The following is a 25,200-nucleotide window of genomic DNA, read 5'->3' on the forward strand; positions in this document are numbered from 1 at the left end:
CTACTCTGACACACACAGGCGATCCATGAGTCAGGGTCTACTTGACAGCAGCTGGTAATGTTTCAATAATTCCAACCTCTTCTCTTTCTTGCCATGGCCCTAGGGCTGGTAGCTGCTTCTTACAGTTGCTACCTCTACGATACCTTAGCATTCTCTTTTTTCCCTTTATCTAGGTAACAACTTTATCCCTTGTTAACAATCCGTTCTATTAAATTTGTCTGTTCCAGTAACTGGTGGTTATTCGTGGCTTTGTGTTTTTTTAACTTAAAAAGTAATCCTGGGAATTAAGTGCATTAAAGCTTCTAGAGTACAATGTTGAAGATTCGAATTTCAGTGTAAAGTGGAGAAGGCAGAAGCCAATGTCTTCATTGCCACGGTAATTTTCTCTCGTTATACCTGAACAGTCTTCAAAGAACTACGGAATTGTGTTCTTACATTAATACCTTATGGCATCACAATGAGAAAATGTTCTTTTTTTGGCTTGTATTTGTTTTATATTTATAACCTTCACCATCTACTTGGAGCATTTCTGTATTTAATAAGGCCTTGACAGGACACTGGGGCTACTACACCACAGTACTTCTCCTGAGCAGGACCTGGACTTTGTTCCCTCTTTTGTCTTTTGTTGTTGTTCGGACAAAGAAAACGGAATTAATTTTGTAGTAAAATTAATTAGAAAAACAAAAATATTAAAGAGAACAAGGTTAACTACAAAAAGAGTTGGTAACCCTTTGCCAATTTTTATTTATTTTTCTGACTTATTTCATTCAGCACAATGCTTTCAAGTTTCATCTATGTTGTAGCATGAATCAGATATTTATTTTTAATTTTTTTTATGTTTCTTTTTTAAATTGTGCTTTAGATGAAGGTTTACAGAACAAATTATTTTCTCATAAAATAATACACATTGTTTTGTGACATTGGTTGTTGATCCTGCAATATGTCAACATTCTTCTCTTCTTGACTTTGGGTTCCCCATTTCCATTCATTCAGCTTTCCTGTCCCCTCTTGCCTTCTCGTCCTTGCCCCTGGGCTGGTGTGCCCATTTAGTCTTATATACATGGTTGAGCTATGTGTATTATTGTTTTATGGGCCTGTCTAATCTTTGACTGAAGGGTAAACCTCAGGAGTGACCACAGTACAGAGATAAAAGGGTGTCCAGGGGGCATACTCTGTTTCTCCAGTCTCTGTCAGACCAGTAAGTCTAGTCCTTTTTTGTGATTTTGAACTTTGTTCTACATTTTTTTTTTTAGCTCTGTCCAGGAATCTCTATTGTGATCCCTATCAGAGCAGTCAGTGGTGGTAGCCGGGCACCATCTAGTTGTCCTGGACTCAGTCTGGTGGAGGCTGTGGTAATCATGGTCCATTAGTCTTTTGGACTAATCTTTCCCTCATGTCTTTGGTTTTCTTCATTCTCCCTTGCTCCAGATGGGGTGGGACCAGTGGTGTATCTTAGATGACCACTCATAAGCTTTTAAGACCCCAGATGCTACTCACAAAGTAGAATGTAGAACATTTTCTTTATAATCTGTTATGCCAGTTGAGCTAGATGTTCCCCGAGACCATGGTCCCCACAGCCCTCAGTCCAGTAATTTGGTCCCTCAGGGAGTTCGGATGTGTCTATGAAGCTTTTATGACTTTGCCTTGGTCAAGTTTGCTGACTTCCCCATATTTTTAAATTTTACTGTTTCATGATTTCACAAAGTCTGAGCATCATGGATGATTCTAAAATCCACTGCAGCTCTGTGATAGAGTGAATTTTATACCCGTCTAGTTAGCAGTTAGACTGTGAGGCCATTGCAAACGAGATCCTTGGAGACTAAGTTAATGGGCTTCTGTTCTTCAAGTCTGAATCCTCCCTCAAAACTACTTCCCTTTCCCTTTCAGCCAAAGGTGAAGTCCTAATGCATGGCAAACTGTATCCCCACTGAAATCCCACTCAACTACACTTGGAAAGGCAGCACAGCAGAAGGGTTACAAGCTCGAATTTTGAAGTCAGGCAGTCTTGGGCTCAAATCCTGGCTCAAGTTTCTTCATCTGTGAAATGGGGATAATATTAGAACTTATCTCATGGAATTGTTATAAAGGAGGAATGAAGTGTACATGATAGAGTGTGTGACATATAGTAAGTGCTCAATAAATGCATGTATGTATATATTATTGTCCGTGTGCATATATACACATACTTATTTATATATAGAAATACAAAGTATATATAAATTATATTAAAATTAAATATATAAAATTAAATTGAGTATATATAAATTAAATATAAAAACATGTATTTAGATATTAATATATAAAATATATTCAGATATTTAATATAACTATATATATTTATGTAAATATATAGGCACTGTACCACACCCTGCTTTTGTAGTTGGAAATTCAGAACGGAGGCACTTGTGCTTAGAATTGCTCAATTAAGAAAAATCACAAATGTTCATTATAATGATTAAAAATTAATAAGTAAATAAAGAGGGAAACCATTGTTTCAATATAATACAATGTCCTGATGGGATACTGCACATAGTTTCAAGACTTTACATCTATTAATTCATCTGATCCTCATAATAACCCTGAGGTAAATACTGTTATTATCCCTGTTTCACAGATGAGGAAACTGAGGTTAATTAACTTGTCCACAGCCAGTAAGTGGTGGAGCCAGGAATAAAATGCAAACAGTCTAGCCTATGCTCTCAACCACTGCAGAAAAAGTCCTCAGTTCAGCCTCAGCTGTAATCATGGGCATCTGTAGATCTGCAGTGTCAATATAGCAGTCACTAGCTACGTGTGGATATTTAAGTTTAAATTGATTAAAACTAAATAAAATTGAAAATTCAGTTCCTCAGTCACATTAGCCACATTTCAAGTGCTTGATAGCCACATGTGGGTACCATATTGGGCAACACAAAGAGCATTTCCATCATTGCAGAAAGTTCTACTGGACAGTGCAATTCTAGATAACTCTAGAAAGTATTAGCCAAACATAAGACTCAAACTCAACAGGCATCGCAAGAATTTCTTTTTAATGTCACTTCATAATGTTATTTGCACCTAGTACACACATACTTTGAAAAATAAGACATGCCATTATTAGTCACAACGTTAACAAAATATAAGCATCCACACAGAATATATTCTAGGGTGATTTCATTTGTCCAGCTTCTCAGAGAAACAAAGTAAATTTTTGTTGTCTATCAGCCAGTGTTGGACTAGATTTGGAATTCACAAGGCTGCAGGGCAGGCTTCCGCAGCACTACGCAAATGGCCAGCACATCTGCACAGAGCCATCAAGCCAGCTGATTTCCACCAAAAAAGCAATGGAGATGCGACTCCTCCCTTCCCTACCTACCTTTCAATTCCACACTGCAAGACCCCCAGTACGACCTGAAGTTTAGTGGGATGGCATCATCAGACCTGAGGCTTCACGGGAGGTGTTCGGGGGCCCAGTACTCATCAAAACCCATACGCACAGTCTGCAAAGAGTGTGTTCTAATCTCTGATTTGGAGACCAGAATCCCAGCCTTTAGAAAAGGGGAGCAGAGCCGGCTGGGGAGAGGAAGACCAGATAACACCTGGAAAGTTTAGACTCAAGTTGGTGACCTTGCTTTAGGTACCTGGCTGCTAGGAAGGAGACGGAGGTGTGATTTTTAATGCTGCTTGGGGTATTTAACAGGACTTGGGGATGTAAGAGCCATGAGAGAAATAAAGCATCAGGATCACGAGTGGAAAGTTGATTCCCCGTCTCCTATCCTAAGAGCAAGTGCTGCTTATCCATCTCTAGCAAACTGTTCATTTTGGGGACAAAAACCCAGAGAAGCTAGCCCAAGACAGAGTCAGAACTCTACAGACAATGGCTCCACATGACTTGTTCTTCCCGAGAACCCAAGTGACCTAGCCCTGGCTTCCAGTCAGAAAACCATTATGCAACTTTCTGGTCAGACTTCTTAAAGCTCAACTTCATAGGATGAGGCCACTGCCTCAAATCTGAAGGCGGGGGTCTGCCCAAGCACCAACAACAGGTTCCTGGGCAACACAGCCCCATGATCTGTAGCAGACTTCAAACTGCAAAGCACTTTTATCTATTCATCTCAAGAAAACTGGCTGGCCTGAGTCTAAAAGGCTCTTAATAAAAAGAGGGAGTGGAGACAGAGTTAAGGTTGGGAACACATTATGCCAAATTATTGCTCACCTGGGTTTGACACATTTAAACGGCCTTCCTGCTCACCTTCCCTTCATCTACTTTTCCCTCACTCCCAGTCTCACAAAAATCAGTTGGGAAATAAGGAAAATCTGAATAGCAGTGAAAACCTGATTTTAACTCCCCCTCTGTTTTATGTTCTTGCAGTCTTGGGGCTTAACCTTGAAAAATGACTTTTATTATCACTTCCGTATCTCCCTCCACACTGCACAAGTTCTCCTTTCTAATCAGTGTTGATCCTGCCATTCTCTCCCTCATGAGCTATCAATGGCTCCCATATGCTATAGGCATTCAAGGTCCTCCATGATTCAGCTCCTGCACGTCTTTCCATGTTCATCTCCCATGCTTTCCCTGGCTCTCCTTTCTTTGTGAAGCCCCTCTCCCCATCTCTGTGCCTTTGCAAATGCTGGTCCCTCGGCCTGGGGCATGCCCACCCTTCCTTCCAGACTTCACTCAAATCCCAGCTAGATCCACCATCTGTCTGTGAGTTGGGCTAAAGTCACCTCCAATTCTAAATAGCCTGTGCCTGGACCAGGGCCTCCATAACTATCATCTTCTGTGATCAGCCATTGCACTTCACACCTGTCACAGCCTGCCCTGCAATACACTTTGCTGGCTATTTGTGTCTCCCCCTGCTGGCCTGCAGGCAGGAACTGGATCTTATTCCTTGTAGCCTTCACCCTCCCAATGGCACATAGATAATGCCTCATAAATATTGTTGAATTGAGTTGATGCCTATCCGAAGGAAAAAAGCTCATTGTCTGTTGCCTTTTTAGGTATTTAAGACACAATACAGAAATGGCTAAAATGTTGTGCACTTATCACAGGCAACAGACCTTGAAGGTTTTGAAATCAAGGTACTAAATCAGTACTAAGCACAATCCATAAAGATTAATGATCTATCAACACTGGTCTATTAACACTGTTATCCTGCCTATTAGTTAAAGCCTGCCTGGGGAAGCAGCAAGTGTAGTTCTAGGTAGGGGACACTGGAATGGACACATGCCACAGATCCTATAGGGATTATGTGACCCGCCGAAAGAACTCCAGACAGGAAACAAGGAAGGCTAATTCCGACTTTGCAACGGTGGTACGTAGGTCCCCAGGTGTTTTAACAGACCATCTTTGTCCATCATTAGGATTTCTTTGCTTGATCCCTGGACTACCTGCATCAGAATCACCTGGGGTGCCAGTTAAGAATGCAGACTCTTGGGCCCATCCTAGTCCCACTTAACCAGAGTACCTGTGGTTGGGGTATAGGAATCTGCATTTTAAATAAACTCCCTAGGGGATCCTTATGCTCATTAAAGTTTGTGAACTTTTACCTGCCATTCTTAAAAGTATGCAGTCAGGCTTGGGAAAGACAATCATGTATGCAGCCAGAAAGAATTCAGCAGCCCCATTTCTGAGAATGCTTGCTTCCCCCAGACATACGTGCCTAGGGATGAGGACCCAAAGAGTCCTTATTGACGTCAAAACAGTTCAAGCTTGGCTTGTCCATCTACAGAGAAGAGTGTGGAGGAGAGGGCAGTGAGGCTGTCTCTGAAATAAGTATCCCCGATTTGCCCTGAGGTCCCTGGGGGGCAGGAAAAATAGTAACCTATGAAACAGGCAGATTTTCTGCCAATCCTTCTTTAAGTGATGTAATCACCTTTTGTAAGATTAAAAGGGTTTTTTTTTTTTGTTTTGTGGGCCGAAGCATCACCACCCCTGCTCCGATCCTTATTCTCTACCCTCCCTATCTCTTACCTTCCCTGTTCCTTTGGGGTGGGGGTGGAGGGGAAGCAATCAAGTAGTTCCCGGAACCAAAAACTAATTAGTTTTCAGAGTAGATCCAATATAAACACACCAGGCATAGCTTCATTGGAAGAGCACAGACAACTGGAAGGCAGAATTTCACTTCGGGTACATTTCCTACATGTGAATGATAGAATGTTCCACCCAGGGTTGGCCCACTATGCCACGTGAAGGTTACATGAATGTCATCACAAATGCAAAAACATGAGTGTGATGGGCAGAGATCCGCCATACACTCAAGGTGGAGGAAGACTAGATTTAGAGGTCCCCAGCCTTTCGCTGGATCTGAAAAATGAGAGCAGAATCTCTGCCTTGCTTTAGCTCTGAAGGATGTGGCAGCCTTTAGTCACTGACCGGGGAAGCTCGGTTGCCATCCTCAAGGATGCTTTCCACATCCCGTTGGGCTAAACCAGGCAGAGGCTGGGTTCCATGCTGCCACCTGGAATACTGCTTCCCTTCTTCCCACTCCCCACTCCCCACCATTTGAAATTTTCAGACCAAGATAAATGTATCCTTTACCAGAGACAAAGGCCTTCCAAGATTCCTTGTCTATAGAGTTCTCAGTTTAAAAAAGTAAGACTTGAAAGGCAAGTTCTAGAAGGAAGGGTTGAACCACTGTCGGCATGGCTTAAACAGTTATAAATCTAGGAAAGGTAAGTCTTGTCAAGGTAGGCTCATTCCTTCTTGGTGTGCTCCAGGACTCGGTAGGGAACTCCGGAGGCAATTCTGGAGCCATGTTCTTCTTGCATGACGGGCAGTGTGGCAGGAGCATAGATCTCAGAAATGCTGTCGTTGTTCTCCAGGGCCCCGTAGGAAAAAGAAGCTTTGAGGTCGGGCTGGACTGCCATCCCCTTGTCATGCATGTTCTGCATACCTGAAATGAAATCCATTTTCCCCAAATGATCATGAGGTGAGGGGGCCAAAGGAGGCTGTATCTTCCTCTATCCCGCCATAGACTAATTATAGTGCTCAGGAGCTAATCATGTGCATTGTCAATTTCCCGAATGCTTTAGATTTAAAAGAGAACACCCATAAATATACACTAGAAATATTACAGTTGCTAAGCAACAGGGATGAATGTTCAGGAAATATGCACACAGACCAGCCACTATCAAAAGAAACCATGAGTTGGCCTAGAATGTGGTGGCAATGTCTGTTTGGGCCAAAGGTGAAGGCGAATTGGGGCTGTGTTTTGAACGTGGTAGATGCCAACACTTTGCTGCTGATATTAAATCAGAATCTAGGGAAAACTTCATGATACTGTTGAGGAAAGACAGATGCATCATGATGCTCAGAGAGTATTTTGACCTTTAACATTCACATCCCTGACCCACGGGCATGTATAGGGTACGTACGATTTTAAAGAAAAAATTTATTACTGAATAAAGCATTAAACCAAAATGTGATACATCACAGGCAATCTGCTATTGCCAAATGGTGTGATTTTGCTTATTACTTCTGGGTTCATCAGTGTTGGATTTCTGCTTACTTTGGAGGGCAAAGACTTTAATCTTTAATTCCTTTAACTTTATTCTACAATTCTCCTATGTCAGGTGGGACCTGGTTAGCTTTGAGGCCAACTCTTTTCCTGCCTGGGAATTAAGACCCTCCAGATTCTCCTGTCCCCAGGCTGAGTCCTAAGAAATGAAAAGCAAAGTGTCTTCCACAAAACTATGATGATGATAACAGCTGACGTCTGCCTGCATACATGCCCCAGGCACTGGGCTGAGCACTTTAAATAGTGATAACAACAACAGCAGTAATAATGATAAGTAACGTGTATTGAGTATTCAGTTGGTGTGGGCACTGCTCTGAACATTTTTACAGTTTTCTCTCATTTGATCCTCAAGCCAACCAACGAGAAAAATGAGGTGGCTGGTGGTTAATCAGAGGTCCCTGGGTGGCACAATCAGTTAAGTGCTCAACTACTAACCGAAAGGTTGGCAGTTCGAACCCACCCAGTGGTTAGTTGGAAGAAAGACCTGGTGATCTGCTTCTGAAAGATCACAGCCTTGAAAATGCTATAGAGCACAGTTCTACTCCATACTCATGGGATTGCCATGAGTTGGAGCCGACTCGACAGGAACTGGTTGGTTAAAACTCTGTGGTTTGGATTTTTTTTTTTTTTTTGGCTGAGGTCACACAGCTAGTAAGTGGCAATGCCAAGGTTAAAACCCAGGTGGTTTAAACTCCAAAGCTCATACTCTTTAACTAGAATGCTGTGTGGCCTTCCTGTACCCCTGCATTTAATCCCCAAACAATCCCGTGACAGAGGTTCTATTATTGTCATTTTCCAGATAAGAAAACAGATTCAGAGAGGTGAAGTAACCTGCTCAAGGTCACACAGCTAGTGAGAGCCAGAGCTGGGATCAGATGCTTATACTCTCATCCACTCTGCAAATGGCTTAGGAAGAACCTGTCAATGGAAGGCCCTTTGCCTCCATATTGCACAAGCCTTATCTGATGGTCATTTGAAGGGCATGATACAAGAGTCTGGAGTCCCTGGGTAAAGCGAACTGTTAACAAGCTCGGCTGCTAACCGAAAGATGGGAGGTTTGTGTTTACCCAGAGGTGCCTCAGAAGAAAGGCCTGGTGATCTACTTCTGAAAAAAATTGACCATTGAAAACCCTATGGAGCACAGTTCTACTCTGCACACATGGGGTTGCCATGAGTCAGAGTCGACTTGACGGTTGAAGAGTCTGTTGTTTAGATTTTTTTGGGGAGTGGGGTGCTGAGGGGTGCCTGGCCGTCAAGGGAAGAAAGTTAACTTACCAGTCAGGATTTAACTTATGGATTCTGTTAATATCCTCCAGCCAAAGACCACTAGGAATATACCTATACCATTGCCATCAACTTGATTCCGACTCATAGTGACCCAATAGGACAGAGTAGAACTGCCCCATAGTTTCCAAAGAGTGCCTGGCGGATTTGAACTGCCGACTTTTTGGTTAGCACTGCAGTACTTAACCGCTACGCCACCAGGGTTTCCGGAATATACCTATAGTGGAATAAATTTGGTTTTATTGACTCATTATAGTGAGGAAGATGTACACCATGAGGAAGCGTGGGTATCTCATAAAGAGGGTATTAAACGAACTTACGGGATTTGGGCTTGTGTTAGTTGATTATGGAGAGAGTTCAAGGAAGTGAGGCTTTGTTTTGAATTAGATGCTATCAGGATGTGGTGACAATTCTATTAATTGAAGGATCTTTATACATCTTATCTAGAAAGAAGGAAGGCTGGACTGAGACCAAAGCTGTGATTGGAAGAAACAGCACCAAAAAAAAAACAAAAACAAAAACTCCCATTGCCATCGAGTCGATTCTGACTCATAGCAACCCTATAGGACAGAGTAGAAATGCCCCATACGGTTTCCAAGGAGCACCTGGTGGATTCGAACTGCCAGCCCTTTGGTTAGCAGTCATAGCTCTTAACCACTACGCCACCAGGGTTTCTGAAGAAACAGCAGTCACTCATATCAACCAGGATAAGGGAATGACTGGTCATTTTTGTGGTTTGGACCATGTTTACGTTTTGTCTGTGTTTAGACATGATTACAGAGTGGTCTTTTTTGGATTTTGATCCATTACGGTCACAGAGTGGCCTTGGCTGATGTTGGTGATCTGTGGAACTGTTTATGTTCAACCAGAGAACACCAAGGCCCAGCTGTGAGTGCCAAGCCAGCTCTCAGCTATCAGGGGCTGCTTTTCTGTTTCTCATTTTCTAGGAGTCTTTCAGGTGCTAGAATTATTTAAAGCTTCTCCCAATTCCATGGAATGAAATTTTGGAATTTGAATGCCACCTGAACAGCAACTACTGCTCTGTTGCGAAGCTATCAATCTAGGTAGGCCAAAAGCAAGGTCCTGATGCCAAGCAGAACCAAGTGGCTAGAAAAGCAACTCTGTTTAAGCAGAGATTATGCAGCAGTTCTACTGTTCATCTCCTACCTGTCATTAGGTCAAATAAGTATTTGAAATTTTCATTTTTTTAAATCTAAAGGGAAACAAAACCAAATTTAGCCAGGCATCTACCATGTCCCAGACACTGAACCAGGGGCCTTTGCACATATTATCCCACGACCCTGCAAGAAGGAATCCCAATTTACATGTGAGGATGACAGGCCTTGGGAGGTCCCGGCATGTACCCAAGGTCACACAGTGGGTAGGAGATAGAACTGGGACTTGAACCCACATCTATCTGAACTCCAAACCCAAGCTCTTCATAGTACAGAACACCTGTTTAATCAGAGGTGTTCCAACAAGCCACAATAATAGGGCAGGGTCTCCTTTCTTCAACATCTGACTTCCCCACTGGTCACAAGGTACAAAGAGAAAGCTGAGAGCCACATCCACAAACAGACTACAGAATGTTGATATCTTAGGTTACCTTAGGTTACCTTCTAAGTCCCACCAGAGAATACATCTTTATATATGTATATACAAATATTTATACATATATATATGTACACACACACATACATATTTTATAAACACAAACACATACCACATACTTGCATACACACACAGAGTTGACACCTCACCTATCTGGATTTCAGCTATCCAGCGCCCTCATCTATCCGGAACACAGCCGAGAAACAAGGAAGTAAGCAAAAAAGGCATCTGAGCAGCCAGATTAGATGTTTAAAAAGTTCATGCACTAAAGCTCATGCACTTAACTCCTAGGAGACACCATAGGTTCCCAACTCAGACCTCATTTATTTTGATTTTACATACACTTCTAACAAGTTGGGTCAGATAAGAAGATTGACATGGAGCAGTCTGGTAACAGCAAGAATGACAGACAACAGCTTAATAGCAAGAGATGAGGAAATAATAAAAAGTAGACACATAAACCCTGGGGCCATTTAATGTAGGGGCACCTCAGTCAGCCCTGAGAACAACCTGCATCAAAATGGCAGCAATACCGTCTAAAAACTGCCCTTTATTAAGAAGTACCCTATGGCATCCATGTGTTTACATTTTGTTCATTAGACTGCGTTAACGAAGGGTGAGGCATAATGTTTTGGAAAGAGTTCCACCTTATGCGTTTAAAATAAAAACTGATTTTGTGCTGAAGAGTGAAAGGCAGCGGTCAATAGGAACCTGCAGAATTTAAGCCTGCAAATCTAGAAGGGGTCAACTCGATGTCATAACTTTTCTAAATGTGAGTCCCTTTGGGCTGGACAGGCACTCTCCAGTTCTCCACAGGCCTCACCACGCCCTATTGTGCTTCACGCATTTATATCACTGTCAGAGCTTGAAGGCATTTGAGTTTGGGCCCCTCAGTGTGAGCCCTTAGCTCCCTGGGAAATTAGGCTTTACAGAACAATCCACTCCCTTGTAAATTCCAAGGAGTAGGGTTATAGTATTTGAATTTCATTCATCCTATTTAACTCCCCTCTCTGAGCATTTCATTCCAGCTACATGAATGGGTTTTCTCTTTTGTAGGCATGAAGCCTGGTGCTGCAGAGCATAATTATATCCAGGGTGAATCAGGATTTTCCTTAAAAGATCCTGAAACAGACATGGGAGCTGTCAAGAAGTGCTCAAAGCCAACCAGGTGCCTTAGTGATAGCCCTGCTTCTACACACCGAGATTTAAAAAAAAAAAAAAAAAAAAAAAAAGACAGTGAGAGAACAGTCACACCATAACGGCACAGCACACCTTCCCAGTACCAAGCCCGAGGGTCGGTTGTCTGCTTTGAAACAGGAAGTAGCAGTCATTCTATATGGATGGGCTGGCCAGCTGGGCACAGGGGGTTTGAACGTTACCTGGCATGGCATCCATGGAAATATAGGGCTCAAATGGAATGGCCTTCTTCCTGTTACGTGTGATTAAGAAGACACCCAAGAATGCAATGAGGCACCTAAAGAACAGAGATAAAGGAGGAAGAGAAAGAAGGTCAGGAATGAGGTCGGGGAGGGACACTTTCAAGCCCAAGTGGCGAGGAAAAGTACAAAGAAGACTTGTAGGCTGCGGAGGAGGGTTCATCGCCAAGTTGATCTTAGAGGCTGCTGTGCCTGAGATCAGAAGGGAGCAGCCCACGGAGCACCATAACCCTGCAGCTCTGCACAAGCCCTAATCAGAATACATTAGATTTTCCGTGGCAAAACTGTCAAGGTTCTTCACTTTTACCAAGTCAGTAGTCTCTGAACTTTGCCTTAAACAGTGTTTTGTTTTACTATGGGTGATGGCTGCACAACATGATTAATGTAACTGATATCACTAACTTGTACACCTGAAAAATGTGGAATTGGCAAATGTTTATATATATTTTTGCAACTACTAAAAAAAAAAAAGAAAAAAAAAACCCAACCTTATGGAGCATAGTTTTACTCTGACACACATGGGGTCGCCGTGAGTCAGAGACAAATAGATGGCAACTGGTTTTTGGTTCTGCTACTAAAAAAAAAAGTTATGTTTACACTATGCTACAGTCTATTAAGTGTGCAATAGCATTTTGTCTAAAAAAAAATATATATATATACATTTTTTTAATTAAAAATTCTGTAAGCCTAAATTCAATTAACGCAGAAGTATAGAAAGCAAAAATTAGTAAAAATTGGAAAGGACTGTACTCTTCCCCATCCCAATCCTCAAGGTGGGTGTATATTCTCTTAGAATTTTTTTTTCCCTCTTGTCTCTCCCTAGTTTCTATAAACAAGCACACTTTCTAAAAATTGAGATACAATTTATATGCAGTAAAATGCACAAACCCTATAGCTTGATATATTTCACCTGTGCATAGCTCAGGTAATCACTACCCAGGTTAAGACAGAAATCATTTCTATATTCCCAGAACGCGTCCTTGTGCCCAAACCCACGCCAACCCATTCCCAGAGATAACCACTATCTGATTAGATTTGCCTGTTCTTGAACTTTTTAACTTCCCACTCCCCCCTCCTCACATCTCCTGGTAACCACTAATCTTCGTTTCGATGGATTTACCTATTCTAGATATTTCTTATAATGAGATCATACAATATTTGTCTTTTTGTGTTTGGCTTATTTCACTCAGCATAATGCTTCCAAGGTTCACCCATGTTGTAGCATGTATCAGAACTTCATTTCTCTTCATAGGTAAATAATACTCCATTGAATGGGTAGATTACATTTTGTTTATCCATTCATATGTGGATGGGCTGTTTCCACCTTTTGGCTATTGTTGTTCTTGAACTTTTTGTAAGTTAAATCATACAGTATGTATTCTGTTGTGTCTGGCTTCTTTCACTGACAAAATGTTTATGATTCATCCATTTTAGTATGTGTATTAGTAGTTCACTGTTTTTAATTGTTGGGTAGAATTCCATTGTCTGAATATACTACAATTTGTTTTTCTACTCTCCCGTTGATGGACATTCGTGTCTGTTAAAATAAAGTTATTAAAAATATTCATGTACAAGTCATTATGCCAACAAATGTATTCATTTCTTTAGGGTATATACCTAGAAGCAGAATTGCTGGATCATAAGGTAGGCCATACTTAAAAAGAAAAGTTTGTAAATTTTTTTCAATTTAATATATCCTTGACAGGGTTCTATGTGAGTACCTCTAGATTGTCCTCAGTTTTTCAAAATGGCAGCATGCTACTTCATTATAGGATATGTTGTTGTTGTTGTTGTGTGCTGTCCAGTCATTCCTACTCACAGCGACCCTATGTACAACAAAACGAAACACTGCCCGGTCCTGAGCCATCCTCACAATCATTGTTATGCCTGAGCCCATTGTTGCAGCCACTGTATCAATCCATCTCTTTGAGGGACTTCTTTTTCACTGACCCTCTACTTTACCAAGCATGATGTCCTTCTCCAGGGAATGATCACTCCTGATAACATGTCCAAAGCATGTGAGATGAAGTCTTGCCATCCTTGCTTCTACTGAGCACTCTAGCTGTACTTCTTCCAAGAAAGATTTGTTCGTTCTTTTGGCAGTCCACGGTATAGTCAATATTCTTTGCCAACGCCATAATTCAAAGGCATCAATTCTCCTTTGGTCTCCCTGATTCACTGTCCAGCTTTCACGTGCATATGAGGCAATTGAAAACACCACGGCTTGGGTCAGGTGCACCTTACTCCTTAAAGGGACATTTTTGCTTTTCAACACTTTAAAGAGATCTTTTGCAGATTTGTCCAATGCAATGCGTTGATTTTTGACTGCTACTTCCATGGGTGTTGACTGTGGATCGAAGTAAAATGAAATCTTTGACAACTTCAATCTTTTCTCCGTTTATCATGATGTTGCTTATTAGTCCAGTTGTGAGGATTTTTGTTTTATGTTGAGGTGTAATCCATACTGACGGCTGTGGTCTTTGATCCTCATCAGTAGGTACTTCAAGTCCTCTTCACTTTCAGCAAGCATGGTTGTGTCATCTGCATATCACAGTTTGTTAATGAGTCTTCCTCTAATCCTGATGCTACGTTCTTCTTCATACAGTCCAGCTTCTCAGATTATTTGCTCACCATAGATTGAATAAGTATGATCAAAGGATACAACCCTGATGCACACCTTTCTTAACTTTAAACCACACAGTATCCCCTTGTTCTGTTTGAACGAACTGTTTAATCATATGCAACCTCCTGAAATGGCTGAATGTCAACCAATTCTTTTTGGTACAGTGACTTTGTGTATTCCTTCTGTCTTCTTTTGATGATTCCTGCATCATTCAATATTTTCCCCACGGAATCTTTCAGTACTGCAACTGAAGGCTTGAATTTTTTCTTCAGTTCTTTCAACTTGAGAAATGCTGAGCGTGGTCTTCCCTTTTGGTTTTCAATTTCCAGGTATTTGCACATTTCATTATAATACTTTACTTTGTCATCTCGAGCTGCCCTTTGAAATGTTCTGTTCGGCTCTTTTACTTTATAACTTCTTCCTTTCACTTCACCTACTCTACGTTTAAGAGCAACTTTCAGAGTCTCTTCTGACATCCATTTTGGTCTTCTCTTTCTGCTCTTTTTAATGACCTCCTGCTTTCTTCATGTATGATGTCCTTGAAGTCATTCTACAACTCATTTGGTCTTTGGTCATTAGCATTCAATGAGTCAAATCTATTCTTGACATGGTTTCTAAATTTAGGTGGATATACTCAAGGTAATACTTTGGCTCTCATGGACTTGTTCTAACTTTCTTCAACTTCAACTTGAACTTGCATATGAGCAAGTGATGGTCTGTTTCACAGTTGGCCCCTGGCCTTGTTCTGACTGATGATATTGAGCTTCTCCATAGCCTCTTTCCACAGATGTCGTCAATTTGATTTCTGTGTATTCCACCTGGCAAGGTCCACGTGTATAGTCGCCGTTTACATTGCTGAAAAAAGGTATTTGCAATGAGTAAGTTGCTGGTCTTGCAAAATTCTATCATGCAATCTCCAGCAGCGTTTCTATTACCAAGGCCATATTTTCCAACTACTGATTCTTCTTCGTTTCCAACTTTTGTATTCCAATTGCCAGTAATTATCAATGTGTCTTAATTACATGTCTGATCAATTTCAGACAGTAGAAGTTGGTAAAATCTTCAATTTCCTCATCTTTGGCCTTAGTGGTGTTGGCAGGTAAATCTGAATAACAGTCGTATTAACTGGTCTTCTTTGTAGGCGTATGACACTATCCTATCACCGACAGCGTTGTACTTCAGGATAGATCTTGAAATGTTCGTTTTGATGATGAACAAGATGCCATTCCTCTTCAATTTGTCATTCCTGGTGTCATGGATTGAACCGTGTCCCCCAAATATCTGTAAACATGGCTAGGCATTGATTCCCAGTATTGTGTGATTGTTCACCATTATGTCATCTGATGTGATTTTCCTATGTGTTGTGAATCCTACCTCTATGATATCAAAGAGGTAGGATTACAGGTAGTTATGTTAATGATGCAGGACTCAGTCTACAAGATTAGGTTGTGTCTTTAGTCAATCTCTTTTGAGATATAAAAGAGAGAAGCAAGCAGAGAGACAGGTGGACCTCATACCACCAAGAAACAAGAGCTAGGAGAATAGTGTGTTCTTTGGACCTGAGTCCCTGGGCTGAGAAGCTCCTTGACCGGAGAAGATTCACAAGGACCTTCTGCCAGAGCTGACAGAGAGAGAAAGCCTTTCCCTGGAGCTAGCACCCTGAATTTGGACTTGTAGCCTCCTAGACTGTGACAGAATAAATTTCTCTTTGTTAAAGCCATCCACTTGTAGTATTTCTGTTACAGCAGCACTAGATAACTAAGACACTTGGCATAGGAGACCATATGATTGTCTGATTCAAAATGGCCAATACCAGTCCATTTCAGCTCACTAATGCCTAGGATATCAATGTTTATGTGTTCCATTCCATTTTTGATGACTTCCAGTTTTCCTAGATTCATACTTTGTACATTCCACATTCCGATTATTAATGAATGTTTGCAACTGTTTCTTCTCATTTTGAGTCATGTCACATCAGCAGATGAAGGTCTCAAAAGCTTCACTCCATCCACATCATGAAGGTTGACTGTACTTTGAGGAGGCAGCTCTTCCCCAGTTGTATTTTGAGTACCTTCCAACCTGAGGGGCTCATCTTCTGGCACCATATTAGACAATGTTCTGCTGCTATTTATAAGGTTTTCATTGGCCAATTTTTTCAGAAGTAGACTGCCAGGTCCTTCTTCCTAGTCTGTGTTAGTCTAGAAGCTCAGTTGAAACCTTTCCACCAAGGGTGACCCTGCTGTTATTTGAAATACTGGCGGCAAAGCTTCCAGTATCACAGCAACACACAAGCCACCACAGTATGACAGACAGACAGACCCATGGTGGATTATAGGATACACCATAATTTATTTAACCTGTGTTCCACCATTGGGCATTTAGGTTGCTTCCAGTTCTTTGCTAATACAAATTTTAAAAGTAATACACAGCCTTGTAATGTGTCTTTGTGTCATCATTCAAGTATTTTTCCCAAGATAAACGATTAAAAATGGAATTCTGGCTCAAAAAGTATGCTCACTTAAACTTTTTACTAATATTCCCAAATTGTCCTCCCACATTAAAGTGCTGTTTAGAGAGTGGCAAAGTGCTGGTCTCATCACCCTCTTGCTAACGTGGAATATTACCAATCCTACTATTTTTGCAAGATGAGGTGGGAGAAAGGGTATCTTACGTAGCTTTAATATGCATTTCTTTGATCTGAAGTGAGGTTGAGAGTCTTTTCATTTGTCAAATGTGATGTTTCAGAGATGACTAGGAGCCTAAAACCCAAAAGAGAAGGAGATAAAGCCCTTCTGGAAGAGATGCTCACCTCTGGAGACAAAGCTCTAAATCCCAGCAGTCCACCTGGCTTTAAAGGATTGTCTGAGCGTTTGAAGCAATAATGGGGAAAGAGAGGCAACCTCATGGAATTCCGCACACAATGCCCTGGGGCCAGAGGGCAGGAGGTGACTCACCCTAGTGCAAACATGCAGATGTGCAGCACGTCCTCCCTGATGAAGTCCAGGTAAAATATTGCGCCTGCAGCAGCACATAATAGAAAACACAGGTCAGTCGTTTTCAAATCACTCACTTGCCAGTCTGTCTAGGATTTGGCTACACTCTCCTCCCTGCAGCAGAACCAAAATGATCAAAAATATTATGACTGTGTCTGCTAAAAATATTAGAAGAATGGAGTAAAAGCCATTTGGGAGAACAGACTTTTTCTTTCCCCCAGGCTCCTTCTTATCTACATCTTTCTTTTTAATTTTTTAAACCTTTTATTTTGAAATAATTTTAGACTCACAAAAATAATAAGAGTTCCCATGTGGCCTTCACCCAGCTTACCCCAATGATAATATCAAAACCAGGAAACTGACAGTGAAACAATACTCTTAACTAAACTACAGACCTTACTCACCAGATTTTACTGGCACTCATTTTCCCTTATCCTTCTTAAGATGGATAAATAAGTCTTCATGTTTAAGTGGTTAGCTTTCTAACTTCAGGTGGCCAGCAGATGGCAAGCCTGCAGGTCCACTCCCATGACGCAGAGTGACATGGGCCTGCCGCGCTCTCCCTGAAGCCAGCCTCTCTCTGGAATCATTTCATCTCCACGGGCCGCATGCTCTTGCCTAAGGTCCTGATTCCCTGCCTCAACTTCCGTTTCTGATTCAAGTGGGGTGCTTGCTATTCCTTTTAAACTTGAATGGCCTTCACTCTTCTTGACTGTGGTTTTTGACCATGACTTGAATCACAGCATTAGGTTAACTTCTGGCTACTCTGGGTCAATGCCCCACCCAACCCCTGGTACTGTTCACAGCACTGGCCCTGGAAAACCTGTGTGCCCTGCTTGTTCCTACCTCTGTGAATGGGAATTGGGCACCACTTGTCTAAAGTGCAGTGTAAAGCAAATGGCTATACAGCCAGACCTTCTTCAAAGGGAGGCACACTGGTTCTCTTTAGCCTTTTTACTCTGAAGTTTTAGTCATCACTACCATTAAAAACAAAACAAAACAATCAATAGAGGGTCCCAGACAGAGCAGGAAAAAAATGTAGAACAAAATTCAAATTCACACACACACACAAAAAGACCAGGCTTGCTGGTCTGACAGAGACTGGAGAAACCCCAAGAGGATGGCCCCCAGACACCTTTTAACTCAGTACTGAAGTCACTCCTGAGATTCAGCCTTCAGCCAAAGGTTAGACAGGGCTATAGGGCCAGTGATAACACACGTGAGGAATGTGCTAAGAAAAAATAAAAAGAAACAAAAGAAAAAGACTCTTTAATATGCCTGCAACCTCTGAAGCCACCTCAGAAAGAAAACTTGTAAAAAATTAGGAGTGAAGTAAAAGAAAGGGGAATAGAATTAAAAATGATTGCTTACGAGAACCTATTTTGTTGCAGATACTTCACGTACTCGTGATCTCTGATAACTATACAGAAGAAATTCATAGCCACTTGGTCACTGGGGACTGTGGAGCTAGCAGATAGTGCCAAAAATTGTTAAAGAAACCTTGTCCAGGACCCACAAGACGTATGGAGTAGGAGACACCAGGATTGTACTTACTGCAATTCTAGGAGGTAAGTGTTATCAATCTCATTTTATGAATGTGGAATTGAGGCTCAGAGAGGTTAAGCGGTTTTCCCAGAGCTTTACAACAAGTAAGTATCAGTGCTGGGATGCAAACCTAGGCCTGTCTGGCTCTAAAGCCTGCACTTTCTTCATGAAACCATGTGCAGAACAAGTCAGCAGAATTGGCCTACTGACCTCCCCTTCACACTTGGCTAACGTCCCTGATAGTTCCTGATAGTAATGTAGAAGATAGAGATCTAGCAATCGGCCACCCTTACCTGCTGTGATAGCAACAGTTGTGGATAGAATGTAGCCCACACTGGCGATCAAAGAGGAGTCATACATCTGTGAGGCTTGACTCAGAAACCTTCAATACAAAAGCGCTCAGGTCAGTGGGCTGTCGGGGATGTCAGAAAGGTGAACCCTGACGATGGGAGACTTTGGTTTGAAATATGAAGATGTGCACGAAGGAACACTGCTTGGATTTATAAAAGTGCCACCCTCGTTACAGGGCACCATGTATTTCCGGGCCTGGGACCCATACTGCTTCCATTTTACCCCTAGACATACAGACCAAGGCCCATTCGCATCCCCAAGTGGGCCATGCCTTCCTTGTCTCACTCCTTTGGCCATAGGATCTTATCACCTGAAATGCCCCTCTTCCTTGCATTCCTACCCTACTTAAGAGCCATGCCTGGTCTCTTACACACACCAAGTAACTCTTCTGGCATGTAACACATTCTGTCTAATGCTGTTATTATTTTTTTAAACAGATTTTCTTAATTAAAAAATAACATGATTAAGGTAATAAATATACAAAAAAGGGAGAAGATTAGTTGTTCCTAATCTCTCTATCTAGAGATAAGCACCATCATCTTTTAGGAATGTATTCTTTGTCTTTTCTTTGAGTAGCATTTTAGTTATCATTGTATAGTTGCTGACACCATAATACCTTGACATTCAGGACTTACTATTAAATTGTAATTGTCTGTTTACCAGGTTGCTCCACTCCCCCACCCCCTCCCCCCACATCACTACTTCCAGGGCTGGGGTGGCTCGAGGGCAGTGATTACTGTTGATCATCTCTGTGTCCTGAGGGCCCAGCACACAGGAGGCCCTCAGTGAAAGTGTGCTGAATGGGTGAAGGAGAAGCTCCCAGGAGGTGGGCGGGGGCATCTGGTCATCTTTGTAAACTTAGCAGTGCTTGGCACAGAGCCTTGAACTGCCAGGGGCTCGGTGGGGATGACTGGAATTGTTGTAGTAGGACTAAAAAAATTATCATCAAAGTAATAATATAATAACAATAATCATAAAAGAAGCTAATATTTACTGAAGGTTATCCCGGGGACTGGGCTGAGAGCTTTATGTGGCTCTGCTTAGGCAGGGACTGATATTATCTTTGTCTGCAGATGAAGATCTGAGTCTTAGAGAAGCCAGGTAGGAGGCAGTAGAGCACAGCGGTGAGCGGCATGGGCTGGGAGCCAGACGCTTGGATTCAAATCTCAGCACTGCCACTGCCTAGGCTCTTAACCTCTCTGCTTCAGTTCCTCATATGCGAACTGAGGATGATACATCTACTTCAGAGGGGTGTTGTGAGGGATCAAACGAGTTAGGTCATGTGGAGTGCTGAGAAAAGAGCCTGGCTCATACTGAGCACCCAGTCAATTGCAGTTACCCCTGTGTTCCTCAAGGCCACGTAGCTTGCTGATGGGGAAGCTGGGCCTGAGTGCCGGGCCTGATCCTCAGGGTCATTCAGCATCACACACTATGCTATGCAAGTCTCCCGTACCCACGCAAGTATGTCACATACAATATTCACAGAGCACCTACTCCGCTCCAGGCCCCCTGCTGGGCACTGGGGCACAGGCCCTGCCTCTGGGAGTTCCTGCCCAGTGAGACAGACTGGTTGTAATCCCCTCTCCTCTGCACAGCTGGACCTCAGTATTGCTGCTTTTTACTTAACTCATGCTGAGAGAAACAGTCACCTTGCTCGTCTACTTGGGAAGATTTGAGCGAGACTGCTGGAGGACAAGGTAGGTCAACTCATTGTGATAGTATGGCTTCTTCTGAGGTCCCTGAAATGGACACCTGCCTTGGAGAAAATGGGGAACGAGGCTGCTTCTGATACTGTATTCTCATGTTTTAAAGCAGAGGGAAAAAACACATGCAATCCAGGCTTCCTCTTTCAAGTGGCACAAACCCCTGCCTGTTACAATTCAGCAAATTAGCAACTCCCCTCCCCACAGTGGATGCCACGCCCTGGTGGTACACTTCATCTGCATGTTCAAAAGCAAATGGAACTAGGCCCAGAAAATGGAAGAGACCCGCCAAAGGAGGTCCAGCAGGAAAAGAATTTGCAACTCACGCGGCTTGGTAAACAGCAGTGGACACCATGCACACAAACATCACATAGAAGATGGGGTAGTCAAGCTGGAGATTGCCTTGTATCGACAGTACTAGCATCCCGGCCACAGCCTTCACCGTCACGACTGTCATTGAGCCTGCAAACAAGGGCATGTGGGAGCCTCAGGGACACTGATCAAGTTAGACCCTGAAAGTCAGTTTACAACCCCAAAGAACCTGCTGAAAAAGACAAGGGAACATCAGCAGATTCACCCCCATGATTTAAACAGTCAGAAGATGCTGTTGGTACTGGATCCTTTGTACTTTTCCCATGGATTGCCCATTATCTGTGCTAATACATCAAAGAAGAGAGGAAAGCAAAGCACTGACAGGTCAGTCCCAAATGTCACTTCTAAACTCTACCAAGAAAGGGCAGTAACTGCAGGTCTCTGAGTCCTGGAGTGCCTAGCACAGTGCCTGGAACGTGGTGGGATTCAAAACAATCTGTAAATGGATAAATGAACTTCTTTACAGTATCACTCTTGTGGCAATCACAAGAAAAATACACGATGTGTAAAGATCTAGTGTTTTTTCTTTTTAAATGCTCACTCACTTGCATTTTTAGAAATATTTCTTGAAACCAGAGGTGTCCAAATGTTTTAGAATGCACACCCCTATGCTATGTGCATACATTTCCAATATACGTGTGCTTATCTTAAAATTATATTCATGTAATACTGTACTTATATGGTGTGCACATTATAAAATATATGCAGGAAATATAACTTAAAACGTAGAGATAAAAATAAATTAAGTTCTAGTGATGGTTGAACAACATGATGAATGTAATTAATGTCACTGAACTGTACATGTGGAGACTGTAGAAATGGCTAACGTTTTGTTACCTATATATTTACTACAATAAAAAGAAAAAAATAAGTAGTAATATTTTATTTCCATACACTCCAGTGGAAAGGAGCCTTGGTGGTGCAAATGGTTAAGAACTCAGATGCTAACTGAAAGGTTGGTAGTTCGAACCTACCCAGCTGCTCCACAGGAGAAAGACCTGGTGATCTGCTTCCATAAAGATTACAACCAAGAAAACCCTATGGGGCAGTTCTACTCTGTCACATGGGTCGCTATGAGTCAGAATTCACTTGATAGCACCCAACAACAAGAATAACAACAACTCTGCAGTAGAGCACCTTGCTCACCTCACTTTAGAGACACTGTTTTACCCAATGGTACAGAAATGACTTTTAATTGCAACTTGTTGACACCTCTGTCAAAATAGGAGTTAAAACAAACACTCCTCCAAGAATGGAACAAATTAAACCCCTGTTTCGACTGCACTGCTCTGCTTTCCTATTTTTTTCAGCTTCCACTTATTTTGCATTCTCCTGCCAACAGCATATCATACACAGTGGCTTCCAGGCCCCTCTGTTTAGCTGGGACAACAGCTACTTCTGCTGTGGTTTTCAAACACTGAGAGCCACTTAAGGCAAGCACTTTCATCAGGCACTCTTTGTTAGTGAGAAGGGGATAAAAGGGAACCAGTCAGCATGTCTCAGCACCTTCTGCCCTCCCTACTCACAAGAAGAAAATGTTTTGGGACCTTGATTCTCCCATTCCACTTTGAAAATAAAAGCACCAAGGAAGGAAATACTGATACATGCTTACAACATGGATAAACCACAAAAATTATGCTAAGTGAAAGAAGCCAGTCACAGAGGACCACACATTATATTATTCCATTCATATGAAATGTCTAGAATAGGCAAATCTATAGAGACAGAAAGTAGTTTAGTGGTTGCCAGGGGCTTGGCGAAGGAGCCCTGGTGGCACAATGGTTAAGCATTCAGCTGCTAACTGTAATGTCAGTGGTTTGAACCCATGAGCTGTTCCACAGAAGAAAAGACCTGGTGATCTGCTCCTGTAAAGGTTATAGCCTTGGAAACCCTGTGTGGCAGTTCTACTCTCTCCCATAGGGTCACTATGAGTCGGAATTGACTCGATGGCACACAACAACAACCACAGGGGCTTGAGGATAGGACAGCAGGGGTGGGGAATAGGGAGTGACTGCTGATGGGTACAAAGTTTCTTTTTAGAGTGATGAAAATGTCCTAAGATTATAATGATGGTTACAATCTTACAACTCTGAATATACTAAAAGCTAACGAATTGCTTACTTTAAATGGGTGAATTTTATGGTATAAAAATTATATCTCAATATAGCTCTTTGAAAAAAAAAATGATCAAACTCTGTCCTACAGTGATACATATCTGTGTGGCTTTATTACCTGCAGCTGGGATCAAGGTTCACCCTGGGAAGGACAGAAGAGAAATAACATGAATTGGGTACTTGTGTTCATCTCATTTAATCCCTCTACCTATCATGTGGTGGGGACAGTGGTGGTTCAGAGGTAGAATTCTCACCTTCCGTGCTGCAGACCTGGATTTGATTCTCGGCCAATGCACCTCATGTGTAACCACCACCCATCTGTCAGTGGAGGCCTGCATGTTGCTCTGATGCTGAACAGGTTTCAGCGGAGCTTCCAGACTAAGATGAACTAGGAAAAAAGGCCTGGTGACCTATTTCCAAAAATCAGCCAGTGAAAACCCTATGGATCACAGCAGTCTGATCCGCAACCGATCATGGGGATGGCACAGGACTAGGCAGCATTTTGTTCCACTGCGCATGGGGTCACCACGAATCTGGGGCCACTTCCATGACAACTACCAACAACAGCAACAATCCATCCTGTGATTTGTGTATTCTCATATGACTATTTTTATGTATTATTATTATTTCTTAAGACTATTTTTAGAGAGAAGGACAGCATAGCTTAAAGAGGGACTCAATATTCCAGGCCACAGAATCACTAAGGGGCAGCACCAGGGCTTCACCATGTCTCACTCCAAGTCCACTTCTCCTCCAGGAAGAACAGGCATTTCTCACAACTCTCTTTACTATATCAAACTATATGTGGGGTTACATCCTTGCCTCAACCAGATTTGGGAGCCATTTCCCCCATGCCACTCATTTCTCTAAGAGGAAAAAAAAAAAGAGCAAAGTCAAATTTTGCCTTTGAATCCAGAATGAATCCCTAACCTCTGATAAGTTTTGCACAGATCCCCATGTATCCCTTAAGGGTTCAGTTATTAGGAACTGCTCCATCTCTGACCTTTGTCTCTGAAATAACCTCTTCAGATGCCTCACCCCTTACTCTGCTTTATTTTTCTCCATTGTAATCATCATCATCTCCTAAACTTATATGAATTATGTAGTTGGCTACTTGTTTCCTTTCCTTGGATTGGAGGCTCCCTGAGGGCAGGGGTTTGTTTGTCTTGTTCCTGCAGTACCCACAGGGTCTAGCACAGTTCCTAGCACTTAGTAGGCTCAGTATTTGAGCAAAAACGTGAACAAAGTCAGCAGCCTGACGGGACTGATGGGAGGGGCCTCTGGTCAGCAGGGACCCAGCTTCCGGCACCCACCGATGGAGACAGACCAACCTGAGCAGGCTCGATCTCACCGCAGCACCGTAACAAAACCCACATTTCCATTTGGTGTCAGCTGGTGATGGCAAAACTCAATCATCCGGAACCCTACTTACCAAGTAATGCCACCAAGAGAAGGATCACAATGATGTTGTTGGCGTTCTTCTCTTTGTAGAAGTACAACAGCAAGCAGAACAGAATGATCACCACGAGCTACGGAAAGGAGCAAGGAGGGAGGTCAGCGCGACCACAGAGACAAGCAAAACTGGGCAACCCTGGTGGGCTGGGCCAGAGCTTATGCTGCTGATTTCATTAAAATCATAGCCCCTCAGAGTTGAAAGGGAATTAAAATA

At 42.3% G+C, this 25,200-nt stretch overlaps 1 protein-coding gene across 2 annotated transcripts; it reads right to left on the reverse strand.

Annotated features, from left to right (window-relative positions):
- Window positions 1-2,367: 2,367 nt before the first annotated feature.
- Window positions 2,368-25,200, reverse strand: NIPAL3 (NIPA like domain containing 3). Of its 2 annotated transcripts, XM_023732104.1 has the most exons (6): window positions 24,964-25,200; window positions 21,372-21,507; window positions 19,285-19,373; window positions 17,408-17,471; window positions 11,774-11,868; window positions 2,368-6,875 (listed from the first exon to the last, which is right to left on the reverse strand). In XM_023732104.1, the coding sequence occupies exons 2-6, from the start codon at window positions 21,500-21,502 to the stop codon at window positions 6,676-6,678; spliced, it is 579 nt and encodes a 192-aa protein (XP_023587872.1). In that variant the 5' UTR covers window positions 21,503-21,507; window positions 24,964-25,200; the 3' UTR covers window positions 2,368-6,675. The 2 variants fall into 2 exon arrangements, with proteins under 2 accessions (XP_023587872.1, XP_023587871.1); XM_023732103.1 differs by lacking the exon at window positions 24,964-25,200 and having other exon boundaries at window positions 21,372-22,336.

Source organism: Trichechus manatus, unplaced genomic scaffold (assembly GCF_000243295.1).
Source record: "Trichechus manatus latirostris isolate Lorelei unplaced genomic scaffold, TriManLat1.0 scaffold00048, whole genome shotgun sequence".
NCBI lineage: Eukaryota > Metazoa > Chordata > Mammalia > Sirenia > Trichechidae > Trichechus > Trichechus manatus.

Coding starts and splice junctions, on each gene's coding strand:
- NIPAL3 (XM_023732103.1), bottom strand. CDS start 21,523: ATGCCCTTGTTTGCAGGCTCAATGACAGTCGTGACGGTGAAGGCTGTG. Junction 11,869..17,407: donor ATCTGCATGTTTGCACTAGG/GTGAGTCACCTC, acceptor TCTGTTCTTTAG/GTGCCTCATTGCATTCTTGG. Junction 6,876..11,773: donor TTCCATGGATGCCATGCCAG/GTAACGTTCAAA, acceptor ATTTCATTTCAG/GTATGCAGAACATGCATGAC.